General features: G+C 40.4%; 1 protein-coding gene across 2 annotated transcripts in view; it reads left to right on the top strand.

Annotated features, from left to right (window-relative positions):
- Positions 1 to 3,452, top strand: part of PARG (poly(ADP-ribose) glycohydrolase) — a 72,321-nt gene extending 68,869 nt beyond the window's left edge. For both annotated transcript variants that reach the window (XM_050898568.1, XM_050898567.1), the window contains exons 17-18: positions 119 to 247; positions 911 to 3,452. In XM_050898568.1, the coding sequence (XP_050754525.1) occupies positions 119 to 247; positions 911 to 1,077 (296 nt within the window). In that variant the 3' untranslated portion in view covers positions 1,078 to 3,452. The remainder of the gene's footprint in view (positions 1 to 118; positions 248 to 910) is intronic.
- Positions 3,453 to 16,904: the final 13,452 nt, after the last annotated feature.

Raw genomic sequence — 16,904 nt, 5'->3', positions numbered from 1 at the left:
GCAGCGTTCACCTGGAGATGGGTGGTATGATTATTTTCTGTAAACTTAAGCTGTGTTTTTCCCTTCAGCAAATTGTTTTATCCTGTATTCATGTGTGTAATCTTTTTTGTTGTTTCAGCCTTAATACAGATATTGGCAGCTGCTGAGGCTGGACGTGATGTTGTTTATTTTACCTTTGGAGATGTGGAGCTGATGCGGGATATTTACAGCATGCACACTTTTCTCTGTGAGAAGGGCCAAACTATTGGTAAGCATAAAGAAATGTTTTCATGCAGCAAAGAGACTTAACCGTCTCTGTAAGTGGAAATTGTCCAATAAGAATTATTGTCGTCAAGTCCTGAACACAAGCAAATGGGTCTCGGTTTATTTGTACCTGTTTCCAGAGTGGGGAACTTTTCTGATTCAGGGTCGGCTGCACAGTGTTAATCTGTTAGAAGACTTCTAGAATCCTTTTCTAATTCACTTGGGAGTTACGCTCCAGAATTTGGAAAACACAGATGTATGTGGTAGACAGAAAGTTTGCAGAAGTTTTTAATATAACTCAAAATGCTTTAAAAAGAGAAAATCTGCTTATGCATTCTTGATATAGATTTGTCTTGTAGTGGTTCTGGACAGAAACACAAAGCTAGGTAATTGGCAATACGTTTGTAAGTAATACTTATGCAAGCCTGACGTTCGGATAGCTTGTGCAGACAGCTCAGCAGAAAGTTGAGGGAGCTCACCCTATGTTTTGAGCGAACTTGGAAACAGTCACGTTCCCCTTATACAGTTGTCTACCTCCTCTTTCGCTGCTCATTTAAAGAGACGTTCCTAGCCACTATCTCAGTGTGAGTGTGCATTTCTAGTCTTCATTTGCAATCATACATTCTTCATATGGCATGATCTTACTTTTTTTTTCTTTATTTTTAAGGGGACATCTATAGGCTGTTACTGAGATATTACAATGAAGAATGCAGAAGCTGTTCTACTTCAGGACCAGATGTCAAGCTGTACTCTTTCATATACAACACCATTGAGTCCTATGCAGATTCTACTGATGATGATGATGAAGAAAAAGGGTTGTGCTTTGAGGATTAAAATAAATGTATTTGATCAGAATATTGTTCATCTCCTCCCACTGGTATATTGTGTGAGTTGCTGGGTATAATGTATGAATTGGCTTAATATATATTGACTGCATTGGTAGTTATGTATAACACCCAAACAAAAAAAAAAACACCTTTGAGAGATGAGATTTTTTGTTTGATGGTTTCATACGTGAAAACCTTGTTCATGTGTGTACAGAAAAGATTTCTTTGGTAAATCTGGTTTGCATTATACCTTGTTAAGCAGGATATTTTGGAACACATTTGTATTTCAGTCAAGAGATTGCTGAAAGACTTCAGAAGATTTCTCTGTACTCCTTTGCCTTTATTTTTCAGAGATCTTATCTAGATTTCTCATGTAAGCTTAGTGCTGGAGTACAGGCAGCCATGTAACTCCTGGGATGATTTGAGAGAGAAGCGTCATAATGATCGTTCTTGCTGAAAATTGTCATAATTTGATTACCTCCTTAAGACTGCCACGGTACCTTCATTGTTCTTATCAACTTTTTCATTCATTTAACTTAAAATGTCCTGGTTTAAATCTGTATTTTTTTTTTAATAAATGGTTAAAAATTGAAAGATTCTGGAGGAGCTATAATGCATTTTACAACTGCATTGTCTTTATCGAATCAGGCACAAAAGTTAACATGAAGAAATAGAGAAAAAACGAAGTATGGGAGGGTGGGAAAATGAGAAATGTGACCAAAGTTAGAAGCAGAGGGAAACATTTTCACATGAAACTCTTCACTACCATTTTGTTGGTGCTATCTGTTACAACATTGAACAAGGTCTTAGACATGCTAGTATATTTGAAGTTTCTCCAAGGTTCACTGTTGCTGGCGATATCATTTGAATTAAGGTCTGCTAGTTGTGTTTATGTTGTCGTATCAGTTCTCCTTTATCGCAGCATGCATATATGTAAGTATCAGATCCCCATGGGATAACGTGAGTGAGGAAATGGAAATCACATATCAGTGGGAGGAAAGTCTGCAGGCTACAGATAAGAACATGAGGTCTTGTTAGGAGTTTGCGCCTGTGTCTTTTTAGGCATGGGAACAATAACAATGAAGAGAGGGCAAAAGATGTGTAAAAACTGTGCTATTACACTCTCTGTCAATACCAAATTAGTGTTGCTGTAGTGCATTAATAGTTTACACAAAACTGCAGATACATCTGTGATAAAACTTTTCCAGGTCTATGTACAGGGCCGATCCAATGAAACGTTTGTCTATTACAGTTTAAGTTTAAGCCCAAATTGCTAAATTTAGCCTCTCCTGTGTTAGATTTTTCTGGTCTGTCATGGTTGCTATTGCCAGTTTAGCAATACAAGTAAAAACCGCAGCAGGAAATGTAGTGAGCTAAGGCTCTAGTATCAACAAATCCTTTTGGCTAATGTCAGATAAAACCTCTCCAAGCCTGAAACATAACAAGGTAATTAAATGCTGGAAGCTGTTGGCAGTCTGGCTTACAATAAAGCACTCGCTGCTTGAGCTGCTCTGGTGGAAGCACTACCAAAGAGTTCGGGTCATTTATAAACACCTTCAGAGTGCTGCACCTTCGCATTACAGCTAAGCGGGCAGCTTGGAAGCGTGTTGCTTGGAAGGTGACAGATACAGCAGTTTAAGGCTTTCTTCCTGTTCTTCCCGCCAGCTGTAGCTTTCTCAACCCCCATCCATTATAAGGAAAAGATTTGGGCTAGAATTTCAGGCCTTTTTCTGTGTTTGCAACTTGTGTTCTCAGAGTTAGCGGAAATCTTTTCTCCTGCTCCTGGTGTTTCAGTGTTGGCTCAGATTCTGGCAATAGGAATAACAGTGTTTTACGAGAAGCTCTTAACTTGGGCATTTAGGTTCAACTATGATAGTGCTTCTAGATGCATTGTCGATGATAAATGTACCCTGTTAATTAAGACAAGTGATGGAAAATTGGTGCTATCTGCCAAACCTTCTTCACCTTACTACTCAGGATTTCCTATAGAAAAGGTGAACAGAATTTGTTCCTAAACAACTGGAAGAAAATATAGCAAAAAGCTTTAGGTGGCTATATATGATCTCCCCTTTATTGTAAATAAATACATCTTTATTAGTGCAATATTAATTTTCATTGTAAGGGGAAGTGATTGGTGGGGTATGAAAAAAGTACCAAAATGAGATGGCATAAAATTCTACTTCAACTCTAGAAACAGAAAAATATATTTAACTTCAGAAAGATTCTCTGAAGATCATATTATAGGGTATCCAGTTTTTGCAGTGTCAAGTGTTTCTGGGATAATCCTAGTCATTTTATGCAGTCTGTATTTTCACTGATGTCTGAGAATTTTCTAACACGGGGAAGAATGCCTTTTATTTGAGGTCATTCTTTAGGATATGTTTACCGTACATTCCCCCCCCCCCCCCCCCCCCCCCCCCGAAATATGGTTGTATGGACAGGAGAAAAGGAAAATAGCAACTCCTTTTCTGTTTAATGTATAATCTGCATAAGAGTGATATATCCTGCATTCTGCTGTGTGTCCCTGATCTCATAAAGGGCAATGTTGTAAGAACACTTTGAATATGACTTTGATCGCAAACAGGCTGAAGACTATATTTTTCTTGGTTGTTTTGGGGGCGTTTTTTGAGCAAAATAGCCTAGAGTTAGTAAATTGACAACGGTGTTAACATTCCCATGACTTTCTATATTCAATAAAGAGCTAAACTGCCCAGAATGCTGCATGTGGAAGCAGGAATTTTGCATCAGCCCAATACGTGCTCTGCATCTTTCTTTGTTTTTCCTCCACCCACCACTCTCCATTTATAAACTACCTGGAATGTTTTCTTTAGCTAGAGATGCCTTTGGTGCTCTGTTTGAAGTAGCGTGGAATGGAGATGCCGGTGATCTCTTTGTGCAGCCTAGTAAGCTTCTGTTTCACTCTTCCAGAAAACTGTTTATGGAGTATTCCATTTTTTGGGTTTTTTTATTACTTTAGGGATGTTTGCTATATGATTTCAAATAAAAATAAACTTCCTACCAAAACTTTTGTTTTATACTTTTTAGCAGCTAAATTGAATGCTTAATATGAAACAACAACAGGCAGTCATGTAGATTGCGATGTTGCCTCATAGTCAAGTTTGGTGTCGGAGCACTTCTGTTGTTTTACAGCTCCTGCACCTAAATTCCTCAGTTTTGAGGTGTTCTTATCTAATGATGAGTACCCATTACTGTATATATTAATTTATAAACTGTTGAAGTGTTCCTGACATTCTTCTAAACTTGCAGTTTATGCACCATTATATTATATTGATTTTTCTGGATCTGTATGCTAATGTTTACATGATTTTGTAGGAATATGATTAAAAAATTCTGACTGAAGCAATATTGTGTGCTTTGTCTCGTAATATACTTTCCAGGACAGAGAAATTCCAGCACATTTCAGTGCACGTGGCACAATACTACAGATAGTTCTAGCAGTAAATTTAATAATTCAAGTATTTTGACACATGAAATACAGCTAAGTAATTTATTCTTACTGTACAATACTGTAGCGGTTGCTCTTGCCTGCATAGCGATGTAAAAAGGAAGTAACTACTGTAATTTGGAAGGGTGTTAGCATGAGTGTGAGATTTCATGCATGTGTAAGGCCATATGCAGACATTTGGATGTTAATTTCCAATTTGCTTTTGGTAAGCAAGTAAGTGATTATTCTTTGAACTTCACGAAGGAAATATAACTAAATAAAAGCGAATAAAACCCTAAAAAGATATAAGTAATGAACATGTTGCATAAATGTTTGCATGGTTTGTAAAAGTGGGACTGACATCCTCCTAAATGAAAAGATTTAGGACTGTTTTTCAAAAATCCTGTTTTAAGCCAGTAAGGAACTCATTTTTTTAGCATTACAGAAAATTACGATGAAATATAATTTCTGATTGCTTCTAAGGTTTTAGATGTAGCTGAGCTTATTAAAGTTTGCAGTGTTAATACTAAAGGATTTAGTCTGTAGTACAGCAGCGACAGTAACAAAGACGTCGACCAGCAGGCATGTCTGCCGAAGCAGGGATGAGCAGCTTGGTCGTGGCTGAGCAGGGGTGCCCTGTGCAACGCTCGCTCTGGCTGCCAGCGTGCTGGCTGCCACATGCTACGTCTCAGTTCATCCTCAAGCATGGTTTGTCGTTCCTGGGTTTAGATTTAATTCTTCTCATGTAAATGGCCAAAATGATACCGTTCTCTATAGGAGGCGTTTGGCTGTGTGTTGGATAATCTGGAGATGGCAGACTTCTGGTAGCGTGATGACTGGGTAGAGAAGGGTTGATGCCCTTCATGTCATACCTTGTAAATGCCAGGTGATGGGGAAGCAGGAGAAGGTGCTCACACTCTCTGCTGCTGCAGTGGGGAAGCAGCTGCCAGTCTCTCCTGCCCCAAGCTGTCACTGGTCTAACTGTAATCGGCAAACACCCTCAGGATTATGCTTTATTAATTCTTAGAAGCAACTGGAGCCTGTGGAGATAACTCTTTAGGGATAAAGCACAATTGCAAGGGCCGCTCCCCCATGGACTTTTCCCATTTTTGTCCATTGCAAACCATTGGCTTCCCGCCTATGTCAGTACTTGCACAGAGGAGTCCGAGACAACTGAATTTCACAACTTTTGACGTTTACATTCCAAACAGTCTGCATCCTCTCAGCCTAAGCAGCTTTCCATGACAGAAGGACAGACAGATGGATGTCAGACCTTGGCATACCAAAAGCTGTTACAAACTCTGTAAGGTTCACCGATGTATTTGTGTATTAGCCAGTGCAGGGTGATGCAATATTTGCTCTGCATGGATGACTGGGGGTTTTTTCCTTTCTTTTTTTTAAATCTGCAAAAAGTCTCCTTTCACTATTTTGTGGTACATTTTTGACAAGAGTGAGAACATCCATAAAATCATGGAAACTGCAAGATGCTACAGCTGTCTGAAGTTGGGGGGTTTTGACTAAGAATTGAGTATTTATGATCTTGTTTTGTGCTAACAGTGTTTCATGCTCATTTATCATTGCTTAAGCAAGTGTGACCTGGAAGCTGCATAGGAGGTATCTGTCACTGATAACTCCATTACAGCAATACCATCAATTTGTGCTTAACTGAGCTGTCAGCCGGGGTTACATTACAGGGTTCTGGTAAGTGGCACTTGGTACGCAAGTTAAAGGAAGCGCTGGTGTGTTCCAGGTCCTCTTGGTAATACTGCGGTACACTGTTATGATGTTTGCGGCTATGCATACGCTGTGCTATGCTTGCTGGCTAGTTGATACATACATTGCAGAAGCTTAAAGAAGCTGTCACAAACTACAGGGAGTGCGGATCATTAATACGTAGTTGATCAGCTGTAAATTTACCATGCAGAGGGCAGTGGAACCTGTGCACAGTAGAAGGAGACTGCACTATCTGTACAACCTGACTGTGCTGGCTGGCTGGCTGGTATCCGCAGCTCACACACCTCAGCCTCTACAGTCAGCTCTTCTCTAGATCAAATGGAAAATGGATTGCACTGAAAATCCTTTCCATAGCTTATCTGCCTAACAACAAGACAAGTTTTTGTGTTTTGGTTTGGTTTGGGGTTTTTTAACAGTAAATTGAACAGGTAATATTAAAAATGGGAGAGTTGTTGCCCATTTTTTTTTCCTTTTTGAGTATCTAGGAGGACCACTTTGATGTTCAAGTTTTCAGAGCAATGGAACACGACGAGGGGATTTCTTCATTGGGTGTAAAATGGTAAAAGCATGCCTGATAGGTAAAGATTACTGAAAAGCCCCAACTCCTCTTTCTGCCTGACTGGTAAATGTTGGTTTGTGTAAATCTCCTCTTGGAGAATTCACGTAACACGCAGGTAACTACCTACCTACCCTGTACGGAACTTCCCACAGACAAATTGTCTACCCTGTTCTCAGTTATATTCGCTTGGAAGGCCCAGGTCAGTGACAGCTTTTTTTTGCTCTTTGAAGAGATGCCTTCTACAGCTGCTTGGAATTCTTATACCTACTATAGCTGCTTCCTTTTGCAATTAATGTTATCAAAGTGAGATTCTGCACAGATAAAAACTGCATTTGCTAAATAGGAAGGGAGCACAAAACCAGCGGAGCAGGTTTGTTTTTAAAGTCCATTTTTAAAGTTACCCAGAAACAGAATGTAGTGCCACACGAGATGGTACCAGTTTGCATGCAAGACATACATACACGTATTAGCATTTAATCACTGTCCCTACACAAATGTTGAACTTCAATTCCAAAGCCTATTTTTGTAGGAAGGCTGTTATGACAAATTACAAACTGTTTGTTTTAATGTATCCTTATGTTGTCACTTTTTTTAATATGTCTGACCTTAGCTAAAAGTTAAAGGCATTACGGGTGTTTTTGCCTGGAAGTACAATGTTTGCTAGCTTTTGTGTAAACTGCAATTTAAATTAGGAACAACGTCTGGAGTGTGTGAGAAATTAAACTTCTGTAAATCCTGGCTGGATGTGCTGTCATGGCTATTGAGCATCTGACATCTCCTTTTCAGGGTGGAGGAGTGTGTTAAGAGGCAAAAGGGGAAAGCTGCAATCTTCTTGCTCAAAGACAGTGTTTTCACCTTTCTTTTACACTCTCTTTATGGAGATAGATAGAAAATTATTTTGATTGTTGGGGAACAGTTACCTTTATTCTCAGAAATTGCTAATACTACCTGTTAAAAACAAAACAAACCAGGAAAACAAAGACAGAACCAGGGGTAAACTTCAACATTTTCAGATTATTATTTTCAGATTAGCAGGAACCTGCTATAGTCATGCTCTCCAAATATAATGCTTAGATTCTCTCAGCAGCCATTATCAAGACCAGTTATAGGGGAGGTTTTTTTCCGATTAGCCTTTACTTTCCAAGTTTGCAGGTCTTTGCAAAGAGGGCAGAAAACACTTTAGGGAGGCAATTGGGTTTTGTTTCTGTGTTCCCATTTGCTGGGTTGCCATCTCCCACATGTTGGTGTCCAAGAAGAAATACCTGTACAGGTTTCCTTAGGTGCCTGTTTGATTAATGTTTTTCTTTTGGAAAGACTGTCCTGACTGGATGCTGATAGTAGCCTTGCTTTGCTTACAGGAAGAAAAAAAAAAAGGTGATGTTTTTCTGAAAACGGCAATGTGAGCTCTGACCGTGTCCGGGTAAGTCGCGTTCATTTGGGAGCTCAGTGGGGAAATGAGAAGCATAAGCACCTTACATGGCCAGGATGTTGCAACTTTGGAATTGGGAATAAGAAATTAATGGAAAACTTTCTCCAGGCTGCCTCGTTAGGTCAAGTTGGTTTGCTTTCTGTAGCTGGAACACCACAAAGGGGGTTTTCAGTGAAGTATTTCCATGGGCTTGTGCATCTTCATCAGTAACAATGTTCCCACGTTAAAGGTCCTGAGTAGCCGCTGTCCCCTTTTGTCATCTTCAATAACCGGGCAAGTGAGAAACTGTATCCACGTGTAGAGAAGGCAGGGTGTCCCCTCTGGCGTGCATTGGCTTTGCAGGACTGAGAAGGATGAAACACACTATGAAGATCTTTTCCTGTTGCAGGAGTTTGACCTGCTCCACTCGTAAAGGAAATCAATTTCTTGAATTTATCTGTTGTGCTATTTCCACATCAGGTGTTACCTACAAAGGGACACTTGGGAAAGTTCATGATCTTGAACTATGACATTAGTGTGGATTATCACTAAGCAGAAAGCATCTTTGTTTACTTCCATTTGAAAGCGGAGGAAGCGAAATCAAATCTATTATATTTGAAGAGTGTCCACTTAAGATTTAGACATAGTTTATGTTATCTGCTTTAGAGACGCTTCAGAAGAACCTTCTTCCACGGCCTTATATCAGCGAGGACATCGCTCCTCTACACGTGTATGCTGGGCTTTCAGCTGGAAGTTGAAGGGAAGTGCTGAATTTGCTAATTTCTTTCATTCATCAAAGCGTCTTGGCACACCAGATGCAATAAAGATATTGTATAGATCAAAGTGTTTCACCACGGCACGAAGTTAATTTTGCTAAGATTTGAAGACTTACCTTTTCAAAATTAAAGGTTAAGAAAATTGCTTTGAATAGCTAAATCCCGTTATTGAATAATGACAAGATTTTCCTTAATGTACTAGGAATTGATTGGATCTAAACCAAAATGTCATGGAAATAAATTAAGGTAATTGTAAGTGTTTCGCACCCTTTTATATAAAGGATAAGGTCCTAAAAAATTGTATTTTCAAATCCAGAGCTAACTCTATCTTCAGAATGCCTGCATTGTAAGGTAATTATCTTGTTGCAGATTTAAGTCATTATTTCGCCTGTTGCCTGAGGAATTTTACAGCACAGCAGTATTAATAAGATGCCAGAAGTACAAATTTCATAACTTAATCTCTGTCATAAACAGAACTCATATAAACAAAGTGGCATTTTCATTCATAATTACTTGACCTGCGGCAAATGTGGGTCAGGAATGAAGGGATGTTTGATTTTTACATTCTGTGGAAAATCAAAACTTTTGCATTTTGAGGAGAAAGGTAAAAAAAAAAAAAAATCAGTGTCTTCTGGGCAAGGATTGAACATACCGTAACTTTGAGAAAAGGAGGCTTCTAATTCTTCCACGTTGTAAATCTCAGCTAAGTGGCATTTAGACTTTACTGTTGGTGATGACAATTCCCTGAGCATTCATGATGAAAAAAAAAGACCTACTGATTGATTGAGTCCACCCCTCCCTCATTCCGCCAACTCCACACACACAAAAACTAGCAGCCAAGCCCAGCAGATTAAATTTAAAATGCAACAGATCTGGAGCTTTTTTCCCCTATCTGAAACTTGACCATTTGATTGCAGGCAATCATGAGGACTAGACGTTTTTAATGACAGCTAAGTACCTCCTAAAGTCATCTGATTTCAGCATCTGGGGTTCTAAATCTTTGACTGACTTTTTTTTTTTTTTTAAAGTTTTTGAAGTCTTAAAATTGTTTGTGAGGCATTGGCATGAGAGCTGGAAACACTCAGATGAATCTGCACCTTCTGCTTGTCAGTTTTGGAAGGGTTTTGTTACCCTGACTGACAGCAGGAACCTCCTTTGCCTGCTAGGAAAGCTTTTGGCCCCAGTAGTTTGAAGGGTTTCAAGGCTAATCAAATTCCTGTTTGCTTTAAACAAGCATCCCCCTCTTTTTGCCTCAAATCTTGATTACGTGTGACCTTCAGATAGCCTCAAAATGTTAATAAATTACTTTGAGATTGGTTTCTGCTACAGTCCAGTAAAAGCTCCTGACAGATCCCTGTAAAATTGTATCCATGAAAAATGTTTAATCTATGACCAAAATAATGCATTTATATACTTAAATGAGCAGGGGAAGGCTTTGCTGTTCTGCAAATTCATGTGGCAATGACCTGACAGAGCTATGACTTAAGGGAGTTAAATCCATCTTCGGATTCTGATCTCTAGCAATACTCAGCCAATGTTTTATTGAATGGTGCACACAGGAATGTATGGATCACAACGACCAGCATCTTGAAACAACAAATAACGCCAGGTATTTTCTGCCGCCTTAATATTTTTCTAGGGCTGAGACATAACGCAAGCAGCAACTAGCAGCCAAAGTATCCTAATGTTGTATTTAGTAGTTTGTATTTTAAAGCATTTCCAAAAATGAGTATTTGAAACATCCCCAGGTGGGGGAAATTCTCTGAAGTGGGCCGAGGGAAACAATGAGCCAGGAGGAGCTGAGGGACCCGTGCGGGTCCCCTGCTCAGTCCGTGTCCAGCAGACACAGGCAGCGCCTTTTCCTTACCGAGGTAAAACACACAAGTGCCACAAACCCAGACCTGGTGGATGAAACCCATGTGTGTTTTGTCCCACACTTGAGAATGCGTTAATTCCTTGCAAAAGCCTCTTTGTTTACTGAAGTCTTGCTTTGTATCTCTGTTCTGGTCTGATGGCCTCACTGCCGCTCGGCTCCTCAGCAGTGTCTAGCCGATGATCTCAGCCTCGGCCCAAAAGGTTCACCCTGTCTGCAAGAGGAATCGTAATTCAGCCTCCCGGCTCACTCCCGCTAAGCCTCTATCGCACGCAGAGCGCCCGTGGTGACAGTGTGTGCCAGCTATGCTTAGTGGCTTTAGAGTATTGAGTGAACTGTCAGCCTCAAGCTCATTTACTTAAGACTTGGGCTAATCACAGTCCCCAAAGTGACATGCAATCCTTGCTCTTCACAGCTAGATCCTTCCCTTGCTGTAACGTGCAAGGGTGGTAACGAGTGAGGATCATGATTTGCCAGCTGGATTGAGTAAGAAATGACAGGTAGGATTTATTTCTCACTTTCCAAACACCTTTACGGAGTTTTCAATTTTTTTCTTTAATTGGCTTCAGTGACAGCCTTCCACAGGCACTGTGCACATCCAGGGGAATGGGTCTATGCAGGAAAGGTCTGTTCATTAAGGCAACATCTGTAATTGCCTTAGGCTGCCACAGCAATAGTGCTAAAAAGCCAAACCTAGCATCATTACAATCCAAAACTCATCTCACTGTGGGTTCTGCCTTTCACTTAATGATGATGTTCTTCATGTAGTGTACTGTGCATTGAAGGCGATATTATGATTAATCAGACTAGCATTTCATGCATCTCAAAATGCCTTAAAATGGAGCTGTAGCAATACTACTTTCACGTTAGTGAAACAAGCACCATCCAGGCATCCATTGGTAACTGGCCTGCAGAGAAGACTAGAGAGCTGGACACCGTTATGGTGCTGTGTCCTGAGCACCACAACTGCCTCGTGTTAATAAGCATTAATACGATTCAATGAGCTCAGCATTGATGGGTGAAGACTTCGTGAAATAGGAGGACCTGTGTAATGTGACAGCCTGAACTGCACAGCAATCTAGTCTGAAAGGAATTTAGAGCAAAGTTAGAACAATTTTTTCCAAGCTGATAAAACAACCACAAAACAACATGCTGGGGGTAAGTTTGGGGTGGGCTGTTGCATTTTTCCTATAACACCAACGTTATTCTTCTGAAAATCTATTCAGTGATATGGTGGCCGCTAATGGATCGACAGTCCACCTGAAGCATGAACAGTAAGCTCACCTTGGTAACTGAGACGCTCAGACTATTTTCTACTTTACTGGAGAACAATTGTACAGTAAAATACAGGCAACAAAAATTCAGGGAAGCGTAGAGCTGTTTCAGCTGTGAACAAGAATCACTCTTTAATATTGTCCAGCTGTGTCCAGCACTGTGAATGTAATGTTTCCAAATGGCCACCATCAGGAAAATAAGAAATGATTGTTACTCTGCATGTAATAGATTCGATATTTACAGCCCACCCCTGAGCCCTTGGATATTTTACATTAACACTTTTGCTGAAGGTCCCTTTGGCTCAGGCACCAGAGGAGAAGGGGTTGGGAGCTGCAAGAGGAAAGTGTTAGAAAGAAATTAGGAAGTTTTAACTGTACAACAGGTTTGGAGAGCAGCTTCAAATGATCCCATTAAAAAACAGATATAGTGCCAGAACAGAAGTAAACAGAAAAGCCTGTTTGGTTATTGCAGAATAACTCGGTAGGGACAGTGCATCTAAGGGAACTCTAGCTTTGAGGCACAACATGGTGTTGATTAGTGCAAATAAACCTCTTCAAGAGTCACCTTTCAGCAATTACAATCAGACACTGCCACTGTGGCTTCAAAAGCTTCATTAGCAAACCCTACTCCTGGTGAGAGCTACAAATCTCTGATACCCCCGAAGTTTTAACTGATGGAGAACTGTCTTGCCTTATTTATTTTCTTCCAAATGAAAGAAGTAGGAAGATAATTACACATTCCCTCATCAAGATAAATAGCATTAAAAATCAAAATAGATCCTCCTGAAGAAAACACAGCCAGTGGTATAGAAGAAGAGATGAGGATAATTTTCCAGTTGACTATGATGAAGTCAGGGTACCTTGATGTTTTACTTTCACCTAAAGGGACAATCTAAAAAAATGCAGTGTGTTTTAGATGTAGCTAAAAGAAAGCTATCAAAAATAAAGATTTTTTTTTCTATTTTTGTTAGGATTCTCTTATGAAATATCTGCATATATTGAGAACAATTTTCTAGCAGTTTTCTTCTAATGCACTGGTAAAATAGAAAAAATAGTATTTTCAATTCTTTCTTGGTTAAGGAAAGGGCAGTTGGCAGTGCTTTGTTCATCGTCAACATGCCAAATGCTGGCAGGCTTTTTTGCAGTGCCAGTGGTGATCTACTTCCACAGTTAGTGGGAAAACTTCTTGCTGTTTCTCCTGCCAACATTCTGATTTCCCATTAAAATACTAGGACAAATGAATTTTAGTGCTCTTGCTAATTTCAACATGAACTCATTATTTGGCAGCGCTAATAAATGTTGTATGCCAGAGTTCCTCCCTAACCTACCTCTGTTACTGACTCGCTGCTTCGTATATGCTGTAGTTCTTTGTTTACTCTGAGATTTTAATGATAATACAGTGAGATATCAGAGAAATAATTACAGCAACAGTTGCTTTTTTTCCTTGTAGTTGTAGTGGGCTAATTTATTAGGAAAGACTTCTGAAACAGCCAGGCAGAAGTTGTGTTTTCCTGATTTTCATTCAGCTCTATTGTCCAGCTTGTCTCTCCCTAACGGATCTGTGGCCAGACAAATGGACTCCTGCAGTTTGATTCTACCCAGGAATATGTTTGGAAAATAAAGTCACTTGAAAATAACCTGTTGGCCAGAATCAGTTGAGGAGCAGTCTTCAGTGATCTTGGTCTTCCAATAAAACACTCTGTACTTCTAAGCTACTGTTTTCTCCAGAGCAATACAACCTGAAATTTTAGAATAGAGAATAATTAAAACTAGGATAGATGCTATCCGTATAAAACTATCAATAAGAGTTTGTCTGTTGACCAAATAATGATTGCATGCTTAACCTTAGATCTGCTGTGACTTCTGTCGTGAAATTGGTATGAATCATAGATGCTTCAGTCAGGTTTGAAGGAACCTTGGAGGTCATCCAGGGCAACTCCTGCTCAAAGCAGGATCAACACTGGAGCCAGACCAGGCTGTTCAGGCCTTTGTTCAGTTGGGTCTTGAAGCCTCCAAGGACGGAGGATCCACCATGTTTCTGGGTCCCTGCTGCAGTGTTTGTTTATCCTCTGAGTGAAAAATATTTTCCTTGTATCTAGATTGAACCACTCCTATTTCACCGTCTCTCATCCTCCTGCCATGCAGCATTGTGAAGAGCCTGGCTCTGCTGACACTGTCTTCTGCTGACCTCCCCCAGGTTATCTGTACGGCTGAGGGAAGGGCAGTAATTGCTTCCCTCCAGCTTCTGGCTGTGCTTCTGTTGGCACAGCCCAGCATGCTGTTGGCTTTCCTCGCTGCCTCACATTTAACCTGCCCAATACAAGAAGCAGTGTGAAACTGGGACCGATTTTTCTGCCCCTCAGACATCCAGCAGCCCACGTCTCCTTTACCATGGGAGGTTTATTCTGGGAAGTCAGGGATATTACTGAAGCTTGTGGCACATAAAGCCAAGGTTTTGGTAAGCAAAGGGAATGGAAGTAAGCCATGTGAAATTCCCTACATGAACTTCGCTGCAGGACATGTCAGAGGTAATTAATATGCTTCTCCCATGTAGGACTGGGGAGGGAGAAAAGCCTGATAAATGATACCAGCTGACAAAAAAGGAAGATAAAACAGAGTGGGGGAAAACACTGAAGTGAACGGAAATTTGCTGATGATTCATTAGTGTCATGGTTTCACCTGTTGACTTTGTAGTAGTAAAATGTGCTGAATGTGGCTGTGTAGCTACTACAGGGAAATATCCGGGAAGGGTATTCCCAGATGCTGGAACCCACTTGAGCCAACTGTTGAGAACACCAGCATGAAGCACTGCGTTGTGCTATTTCAAACAAGCCTTCTGCTTCTGCTTTCCCCCATTTTAGGGAGTGTAATAAGTTCACCATGGAATGTAGTACTGTTACCCTGGCTACATAGCAGCTCAAAGCAGATCTGTACTACCAAAAAATATTTTCCCATTCAATGCAGATACGTCTGCTAGAATAAAAACAAAAGCTGTGGAGCAAATCCAGGGAAGTTTGAATTAGAAATCTGCCAGAGGAACTGCCTGGCAGCACTCGGCAGTTGTCAGTTGCTGCTAAAAGTAATTTGGTTCCTCCTGAAAACATGGTATGAACGCTAGGCTGAAAAGTATGTTTACAATTAATATCTTTTCACACTAACAGACATAAGTGGAGCGCTGACAGCGCAGGGTGCTTAACAGCAGGCAGGACACTGGATACTGCACAGGAAAACTATGGCATGAGATGACAGTGGAGAGTGCTGGGCCGGGGCTGGAAGTGGAAAGGTCTCTGTTACACCCTGGTGGAGTTTAAGCAAGAATTTGTGATTAACCCTCCTGTGTGAGCTGCTCGAGTGGTAGAGCACTTCTGGGCAGAAGGGTCAAAGCAGCTGCGATCAACCTGAGTGATGTACCCTGCCCAGGAAAGGCTCCTGTGCTCGGCAGAGGGGGTTAACCTGGGCGCCTCCCAGATTAATTTCAGAATATTCCAACTGAGAGAGCTGCAGAAAAGGGGGAGAAATGTTGTACAAGGAATTGATGCAAATCCCAGCTGGAAGAGTGGGTGCTATTACTCCGCTACTGTTTATAGGGATTTAAAAAGTTTTTTAGCACTTATTTGAAATGTCTACCTAGGATAAGCAGCAAAAACCCCAAAGCCTCCCCTTTGAAAACTGACTGAATCATTTGTTGGAGCTGTTTGGTCTACGATGCTGTAAGGTTTTTAAGTCTCAAATTTAAATATTAGACAAGCCTAATGACCAGAGCTCCGTAGGACATTCACTGTGTTTATCGTTAGGCTCAAAGTGAGAGGATGCTTTACCATTTCCAAATTGCCTTGCTTTAAGAAGAGATGATACTTTAGATTTGAACCTGTGCTAGTTTGTAGTCTTCATGTGTAATAAACACATTGGGAAATAAAGTAAAATGGAGTTTCTGTGCTTGGCTTAAGAGAACTTCTGGTAAACATTCTCTAGTGGAATTACATTACCAGTAACAACGAAGAGTTGCCAAAAATACATTAATGTATCTATCTCAGGAGGGGAAGCTATTAATGAGATTGTCCTTCTGTGAGTAATCCTGTATCCAGACCACCTCCTATGAGATTACCCTTTGAAGAAACAAGCCTACTGAGAAGTCATGCTGTGTTAGAGAGAGAGTTGTGTGAAGCAATTAACCACAGGAACCGCAATGCTGATTGCAAGTAGCTGCTGATCTGGCAAGGAAAACCGATGTACCAAAACCAAGCAAAGACGGAGGCAAGGCATTAGAGTCATGCAATACCATACCGTGGAACAAACGATGGGTCACATTGTGCCCTCAGTGGGCAACACGGTGTGTTTCCAAAAACAGTTTGGTTCTAGTTTTGTTAAAACATGCTTTGGTTTGTTCAAATAGGTTGGTTCTAGTTTTGTTAACTCATGCCTGAGTTAAGACATAAAAGAGGCAGAAATAAGTAAGAAAGCATGTCAGATTCACACTGACATGCTACAGAAAATAAGGATAAATATAAAAATAAATCATAGTGAGGCAGTGTGTCTTTCCGCACAACAGACAATTTCACAGCTGACTTCCATTTCAGGGCGCTGTCGTGACTATCCTGTGTTAAACATTTTATCCAGTGCAAAACTTCTTTAACGCATAACACTTTTTCAGTGCGGAGCTGGCATGAGAACGATGCTAAGTAAGCTGACAAACCTGGCTCTGTGTCTGCTATGAACTGCAATTTTTCTAAGTTTTCATTCCACTAATGGATTTTCATTCCAGCCA

The sequence above is a fragment of the Gymnogyps californianus genome, chromosome 6 (genome assembly GCF_018139145.2).
Source record: "Gymnogyps californianus isolate 813 chromosome 6, ASM1813914v2, whole genome shotgun sequence".
Taxonomy (NCBI): Eukaryota; Metazoa; Chordata; class Aves; order Accipitriformes; family Cathartidae; genus Gymnogyps; species Gymnogyps californianus.
This window is presented reverse-complemented; position numbering and strand designations above follow the sequence as displayed.